General features: G+C 51.4%; 2 protein-coding genes across 2 annotated transcripts; both read right to left on the reverse strand.

Moving 5' to 3' along the window:
• Positions 1 to 2: 2 nt before the first annotated feature.
• LOC131215109 (spondin-1-like) lies at positions 3 to 5,410 on the reverse strand (the record flags this gene model as incomplete). Its single annotated transcript, XM_058209489.1, has 5 exons — positions 5,350 to 5,410; positions 5,183 to 5,275; positions 564 to 1,510; positions 142 to 487; positions 3 to 67 (listed from the first exon to the last, which is right to left on the reverse strand). Coding segments are annotated over exons 1-5 (1,512 nt in total), but the record flags the coding sequence as incomplete, so codon positions are not given.
• Positions 5,411 to 6,187: 777 nt separating this feature from the next.
• LOC131216157 (spondin-1-like) lies at positions 6,188 to 8,307 on the reverse strand. Its single transcript, XM_058210571.1, has 4 exons — positions 7,986 to 8,307; positions 7,747 to 7,911; positions 7,495 to 7,679; positions 6,188 to 7,404 (listed from the first exon to the last, which is right to left on the reverse strand). Exons 1-4 carry the CDS (start codon positions 8,254 to 8,256, stop codon positions 7,096 to 7,098), a joined length of 930 nt encoding a protein of 309 aa, XP_058066554.1. The 5' UTR covers positions 8,257 to 8,307; the 3' UTR covers positions 6,188 to 7,095.
• Between the last annotated feature and the right edge of the window lie 84 nt (positions 8,308 to 8,391).

Consider the following 8,391-nt stretch of genomic DNA (forward strand, 5'->3'; position numbering starts at 1 on the left):
CCATCGTAGTACCAGCGGGTCTGCGAGTCCCGACAGTTGCCCGGTTTCGGCTCCAGGAAGCACAGTTCTGTGGGAAGGAAGGAACCCGAGCATTCCATCAAAAAACCGGAAATCACGGAAGACCCTGGATCTGCTCCGTACCTGGTACACCGTACAGTCCGTCGCAGGGTGGCAAGTCGTGGCCGCAGGTTACCTCCTCGACCGTCTCCACACCGTAGCACGGATCGTTCTGGTCGGTGATGTGCAGATCGTTGTCTTCGCCGTCACCGTGATCCTCGACGCTGCCGTGCTCCTCGTCATCGTCGTCCTCATCGTCCCCGTGGGCCGGTCCGCGGCGCCGGGTCATGTAGTAGTTGACGAACCGCTTGTGGTGCACCTTCATACTCTTGTTGATCGGCATCCGGGTGCGCATCTTGCGGCCCAGCCCGCACGTCACACTGCAAGGACTCCACTCGGACCACTGCGTCATCTTGCACTTGGGATTGATCTGTGGGGAAACGGAAACGGGCACCGAATTTGAATATTCCAGCGGCTGGCTCCTGGCTGCGGTGGGGGGTAGTTACATCGGAGCTGAGGACGGGCTGCGAGATGTCACCACCGCAGTCCTCGTCGCACGGCACGGTCTGCTGCAGGAGCGGTGGGTTCGGCAACCGTTCGCACTTCTTCCGGGCACCCTTCTTTCGGTACTTCCGCGAGCGTGTCCTGTTGCCCCGGCCGCACGGGGAGCTGCACTCGCTCCAGGGGCCCCACTCGGTCACCTCACACTCCGGGTCGCTCTGGTAGGCCTCCTCGATCTCCTGGCTGTTGTAGTCGCAGTCCCGGTCCGTGCCGACGCACGGCCGGCGGTCGAAAAGCTTCTTCTTGCACTCCGCCTGCTTCGCCTTCAGCGGGTGCCGGTAGACGCGGCGCCTCGTCTGCTTGCCCTTGCCACACCGCGAGCTACAGTCGGTCCAGTCGGACCACGGTTCCGTCTCGCACGCCTGCTTACTCTCGTTCTCCTCCTCGTTGTCCGCCTCGCAGTTCTTCTCGTACAGCCGCTGCCGGGAGAGGTAGATCCGCGCCAGTGGCTTCATCTCCGTGCCGGACGGATCGTAGAACGGGGAGCGTGGGTCGTTCGGGAAGTTGGACTTGATGCGCCGGATCACGTCGGGCGGGTTGGTCGGCTGGTCGGGCGCAATGTACGTCGGGCCACTGTCGGTGCCGGCGTCCCACGGGTACAGGTTCAGGATCTTGTTCTCGATCCACGAGCAGTTGGTCAGGCATAGCTCGAGCCCCGAAACCCCCACGATCCAGTCGGGGGACGGGTCGATCATGGACACGAGCGACACCAGGTGGTGGTTGGAGTCGACGCGAAACACGGCGAATGTTTTTCCGGTCACATTCGGGTACGAGATGCCCCGGGCCTTGATGATGGTGCGGATTTTGTCACTCTGCCGGGAGAGGGAAAGAGAGACAGCGAGATGGTCGTAAAGTGTGTTCGACTCTACGTTCGGTTCTCTACTCCATAGAACTACAGCCCATGAAAAGGCTGTAAAGTTAGCTCCTCCAAATGTCTGTCTTCAATAAGGACGATTGGAGAGGTGGCTGCGGTTTTAGATGCACGCGGGCTTCGTTCACAGTTTTTACGCGTCGTACCGGACCTAGCTATACATAGTCTTATCGTTATCGTAAGCGATTAACAATGACTCCAAAGACAATGATCGACCGACAAAAGTCTTTTAAATTGACAATGTGAGACGCATGGTGATATATTAAATGTCGTGTGATATACTTTCGATGCATGCATGCATCAAAGAACCAGTTTAATTCTGACATCCTTACTAACTGCGCACGAAATTCGCAAGCCTGAATGACGGTCCGCCATGACCTTAAGAAGCTCATTTCGATCAAATCAGCTCAGGTGTAGCAGAGCCGTTAGCAGGGAAAACCTGCTTTCACCAGCAAAAGAAACATGTATGAATTCTCTTTTGCATCAAGTCCGAGAATTAAGCCACCTTGGAGAATCTCTTCCGACCGTTCGTCTCATTTGCACCCATTTCTTCACCTGCGAATCATCGCTACTTGACCGCTTATGTTAGTGTATATATTTGAGTTCATTGCACGGTGATGTTCTTTTCTGCATGAAATAGGCCTATTTATGTTTGATTCGGTTTGCAATGATGTTGTACCGCGTTCGTTGCATACCGCGCTTTTGCATCCCTAAAGTAACCAGTTTCTCTTGAGCCGTTGCCGTTGAAGAACTATCGACGGAGTGGTCGAGTGGTGAGGCAGGTCAGTAATGGTCAACGTAATGAATTACAGGTTAGAAAGAAATGGGAGATCGGAGTCTTCCTATTCTTCAGCACTATCCATTCAATGTTGTGATCCGTTCGAATCTGTTCTTCTCAGTGATCAGACGTGCATGGGCCGTGTGCAAATAAAACCCGTCCTGAGACATAACAGAGACAAGAATTGTTTGAACTCATTGGCTATCGAGTATGTGGACCGAATCACCGCCCAAGACATGCCCCAACGCGAAACCCGTTCCGGCGAACAGGGGACAGTGAAGAACCGTAAGATCGGAATGTTGCCTGATGATGCTGATGATTTTCTGTATTCTGCCTGACTATGGCCCTGCCTGTTGTACGGTTGTTGTAACAAGACAACTTATTAATGGTTCCGAAGAACACCGTATCGAAGACATTCCGGTGGACATCTGCATACACGTGCTCTACTACGCGAATGTAGTTGATTCGAAACAATATGAGCCGAAGCCGTTGAAAGTAAAGCACGAAAGACTTCAAAACGGATACCAGGAGTAGGGCGATCTCAAGCAAAGGCGCACTGTGGGGAAAAGGCGCACATTAGGCGCTTTCAAAGTTTGGCAATCTAAGTTACATTTCATTAAAATATACAAATTAACCCAATCCCAAGACCCAAACTAGGGTTCCCAAGCCAAACTAGGTATTGAAATTAGACTTTAGTTTATTTGCGGGTGCGGCCGTCACGGTTATTTTAAGAATACTCTTCTATGCACCAGGAACGCCTGGTCTCTTGTAAACCCTGTACATCACAAAATGCATTAACAACGTTTAGATAAACCTAGTACGACAATTGGAAGCTTCTTCGGATAGATTGTGCGAAAATCGTTTCGCGACGTAAGCGTTCCTTTGAATGTTGCAGTTATGGAACTGCATGTTTGTGACCCATCTGCCCTGACCTTGAGGAGCTCGATTTGATTAGCATCCGGAGCTTACGAACCCATCCGAAACAGTGCTTGTGTGATCAGTTCGAGTTTGTGCTTCTCAGTGATCAGACGTACCGGAGAACCGCCAGCAGAGCAAACCTGCTTTAACCAGCAAAAGAACCATGTTCGGATTCTCTGGCCATCACGTCCGAGAACGAAGCCACCGTGGAGAACCTGTTCCGATCGATCTTCACCGCAGTCGACGAAGAACCCTTCGATCGGAACGTTGGCTAATTTTGTTCATACTCTTTTGTGTTCTGTCTGAAAAGGCGAAGGCCTTCTCTACCAGCAGGCATCTTGTTTGTATGTTCGACGAGTTTAAACCTAAATCTACAGAGTACCGTATCGAAGACACTCCGGTGGACCTCTGTACACACGTGGTATACTTCGGCGCTGTAATCGATGCAGAATACCTTGAGCTGCAGCCGTTCGATGTAAAGGTTGATATACAGGAGAAAGGATTTAAAAAGTTCGCCAATCTCAAGAAACGACAGCCCGATCTAAAGCTTTTGTTGGGTGTTACCATTTGGTCAAACGAAGTATTTCAACAGACCACTGCCTCAAATGACACACGGAAAAACTACATCGACAGTGCTATTCGTTTGTTGAATCGATATAATTTCGATGGACTATGGTATGAATGGTACTATCCGAAAGAAGTAATACATAATTATGCTACGTTAAATAAAGAAACGAAGGAAGCCTTCAAGAGTGCCGGACACGACTCGTGGACAGTTTCGGTGTTCGTTGACGGAACAGAGGAATTCATTGGAGTAGGACACGAACAAAGCCGCATCTGCCAGTGAGTAGCAGTAACCGTTTGCTGTTCATTACATCAGTCAGAAAAAATGTGATTATGTTTCTAATCCTTAGAACGGCTGATTTCGTTCACCTCCGAGTATGGCGACATCCGGGGCACACACAAAATTTCACGGACGTCCCTTCCCCGATGCATCGGCGAAACTTTGACAAAGGTGTTCTTAAGCACTACAACGTTGTGGACGCGACAAGAAACTGGATCAATATCGGATGTCCCAGAGAAAAAATACTGCTGAAAGTGTGGTTAACTGGTTTGATGTTCAATGTGGATGATACAACCATGCGGGGAATTAATTCTCCCAGCAATAATTTGCCGGATTTTGTGCAGTACAACGAAATTTGTTCTCAACTTCAGCAAGACGATGAGTTCTGGGCTAAAAAATGGGACGTGCGAAGTATGTCACCGTACGCGATATCCGGGAACAAGTGGATTGGTTATGAAAATGAAGATTCTCTCGAAGAGAAGGTACATTTCGTGGACAGTGAAGGTTTGGGAGGAATAGTGGTAGTTTCACCTGATGCAGACGATTACAGTGGAATTTGTGGGAAAAAGTTTCCTTTGCTCTCGGCTCTTTTTGAGGCTTACAAACCAATCAGGTCGACCGACGACGACTCATTCGCCTTTGCCATCGACCGATCTGCTGGTGATGTGGGCTCGAAGTGAAAGAAGAATTAATTTTTATCACGAGAAGAATACACGAGTTAAGGCACATATCTTAAGTGTTCTTCATGTCTGTCTTCCCTACCATTCCCCAAAACGTAAGATCGAACCTTCGGAAGACTTAGTCTTACCACAGTTGTACCGGAAAAATTAAATGCTGTGTATTCGATGGATCAACTAGGAACGATCCACTATGAGTTGTTACGATCAAATAAAACCGGAAGTGGCACCAACGTGTAAACAAACTTTAAAATGTGATTTTTGAACTGTCATAACGCAAGGCAAGTTGTAAATGAAATAGTTAAGCACTCGTCAGGACCGTGGAGAAACTTAACCCCAATTTTAGATTCCTGGACACACAGAACCTAAAACACCATACCCGTGGAAAATTGTAGCTAGATGATGGATCATACTTTGAATAAAATATGTACTAACTTGGTGTCTAGGGTCTTCAAGGCATCCCAAAAGCAACAAACCACAGAAAGCTCCAAAAACTTCATTCTCTGCCGCCAGGAAGGAGCCGGAAAATTTGTGCGGTACCTGCATCGACCGGATGCCGACGAGGCTTACTGCGAGAAGAGGGAGAACATGGGAGCCTACGTTAGCAACTCAAACAGGGGCCACAATCCGGCATTCATATCACAATGGGTGCGGCTTTGTTCCGCTTCCGGACCGAGCCGTCCATCGACGACGACAAAGTTCATTAAAGCGGTAGTCGGATAGGCGTTCGTTTTTCACTTTGGGGACTCTTATAATCTTCCCGAGGTCCTGTGGGACCGTGGAAGTAGAACGAGTGGCCTAGTTCCCAATAAGGGACGGGGATCAATTTTATGTAATGTAATTTTCTCCACATCGTGTGCCCTGTTATCATTTTCACCAGCCTTCGAGTGCTCCCCCCCAGAGCAGGCATTTTAATACTTTTTTGCTAATTACGTTGGTAGGACAACGATCTCATCCACCGAAAGGATACACTGCAACGGCCTAGCGCCGAGGTAGAAGCTTACCAGAAAAGACACTTTCGAGACCGGTGCACGTTCCTGGTTCGTTTTCCGGACTCAGGGTCCTGATAGCCCTATCTGATAGCCCACGAATTCCCCACTGCAGCCCTAACAGCACTGTGGGCCCTAAGGCACTACGGTACCACTAGAGTCACTGTGGCAGGGGTTCGGTTCTAAACTATAGATTCGTGCCGATCAAATAGAATCCCCATTCGCCACCACCAGTAACAAGGGGGTGCCAAACCCGGCACCGCGCGAGACACGGCTGTGGCAGTCAAAATAATGCCAGTATTTGATTTGAAATGAGCGAATTGTGTTCGATTGGGGTTTCGGTTTTGTAGTCGAAAAACCGCGAAACCTTCGGCTCGTCCCCGGGTCGTCCTTGGTGGTTCCGAGTTTTCCCAAAATGAAAATTGTATAAAATGAAAGGAAAGGGAAAAATCGACAAAATACAAACCAAAGCCGCGCCGCAGAGTACAGAGTTACGTGTACTTCATTTTATTCGATCTCGTTAGTTGAAGGATACATGATGGATGTGTGTGTGTGTTTGTGTGTGTCGTGTGCATTCCTCTTCAATCCTGCCTCTCACACAACTCTTTCAACTCTCTTTCTCTCTCTCCCTTTAATTGCACCACACGAACCTACTGGGGCCTGCTTCTCTCATTCTATCTCATTCGCTCTCTCTCTCTCTATTGGCTATCAAGCTCGGTGCAATCAACGTCACGTGCGACGTGTCAGTATGTGTGGTCTACTACTGCTCCTGCTGCTGCTGCTGCTGCTGGCAGGGTTACTAGATCTGCATCGGCGGGCCTATATTATACCTATAGGTTCGACGATGACGGGTTCCCCATGCTCTGTGTATCATGCACCGGTGTTTGGATTTCACCTACGGTTTTTAAACTATTTTTATGTGTCCGTGAGGGCGTGTTTGTGTGTTATTTTATTAGTGTTCCGGCACCAGCCGGGTTTCGTTCTCGCTGGTCGGTGAGGGATGCCATGCCGCCATGTATGCTTCCGATAAACGAGGGCCGAACCCAACGGGTCCGTAAACACAGTGCGTCACCTCACCACAGCCACAGGTCCACCGACAGGTCCTGACGTATGCGAGCGGCTTCCAATCCAATCCACCGGCGGTTCCATGCATCCATTCCATGGGTCGCGGCAAAAAAAGGGTTATAAAATATTGAACGAAGGGGGAAAAAAATGGGAACGAAATTTTGCATGCTCAGCTCATGCGATTGAAATGTAGGGAAATTCGGCCGCACGGCGCCGGCGAAATCTAACCACACAATACGGGGAAAAGCGTTTCGGTACGCCCGGTGTTTCGGTGCCCCGTCGGTGCCGTGACCGTCGGGAACGTGAATCGGGATCTAACCGCTGCCGGCGCCGAGTTATTTGCCCAACAGGCAAGGCATGATATCACATTTCCGCTCCTCGAGCCGGTGCGGACAGAAGCGGCCGTTCTCCGGATTCAGCACGTAGCGGGTGCGCTGCTGGACGGCGTAGTCGCCGCAGGTTTTGCTGCAGGGCGACCAGGCCGACCAGCCGGAGTACTCGCACTCGATCGGCTCGGGCGCGTAGCGGGTCGAGGGCCCCCACGACGGGTTCGTGTCATGCCGGGACGAGTCGCAGTGCGAGAAGCAGCGCTCGACCTTGCGCAGCTTCCTCGGACACCGCTGCCCACCGTTCGCTGGGTGTACCTGTGGTAAGTGGCGTAGGTCAGTAAAGCCGTAGAACCGGAACGTGCAGAAGGAAATGCAGAAAGAGAAAGCAAGGATGGAAGGACTGACCAGAATGGTGCGGCTCTTGGCGCGGAAACCTTCGCCGCAGGTCGCGTTGCAGGGCCCCCGCTTCCAGTGTGACGTTTTGCAGTCCTGCTTCCGGTCCGTGTCGGAACCTCCGGCACCGTAGTCGGAACCGCCGGCACTGTTTGTGCTGATTTGGTCCCGTATCGGGATGTTGGTAAACTTACGGTCTGAAGGCCAGAGAACGAAACCCGGACGTCAGAATCGCCCGCCAAAAGACCCGACCCGGCCGCTTACCTTTGCTGCACGTATCGAGACAGTCCTCTCGGGACATGAAGTTGTTGTTGTTGCCGCCGCACCCGGTGAAGAACAGGATCGAGCAGTCGTTCTTGTCGCCATCGTAGTACCAGCGGGTCTGCGAGTCCCGACAGTTGCCCGGTTTCGGCTCCAGGAAGCACAGTTCTGTGGGAAGGAAGGAACCCGAGCATTCCATCAAAAAACCGGAAATCACGGAAGACCCTGGATCTGCTCCGTACCTGGTACACCGTACAGTCCGTCGCAGGGTGGCAAGTCGTGGCCGCAGGTTACCTCCTCGACCGTCTCCACACCGTAGCACGGATCGTTCTGGTCGGTGATGTGCAGATCGTTGTCTTCGCCGTCACCGTGATCCTCGACGCTGCCGTGCTCCTCGTCATCGTCGTCCTCATCGTCCCCGTGGGCCGGTCCGCGGCGCCGGGTCATGTAGTAGTTGACGAACCGCTTGTGGTGCACCTTCATACTCTTGTTGATCGGCATCCGGGTGCGCATCTTGCGGCCCAGCCCGCACGTCACACTGCAAGGACTCCACTCGGACCACTGCGTCATCTTGCACTTGGGATTGATCTGTGGGGAAACGGAAACGGGCACCGAATTTGAATATTCCAGCGGCTGGCTCCTGGCTGC

The sequence above is a fragment of the Anopheles bellator genome, chromosome 1 (assembly GCF_943735745.2).
Source record: "Anopheles bellator chromosome 1, idAnoBellAS_SP24_06.2, whole genome shotgun sequence".
NCBI lineage: Eukaryota > Metazoa > Arthropoda > Insecta > Diptera > Culicidae > Anopheles > Anopheles bellator.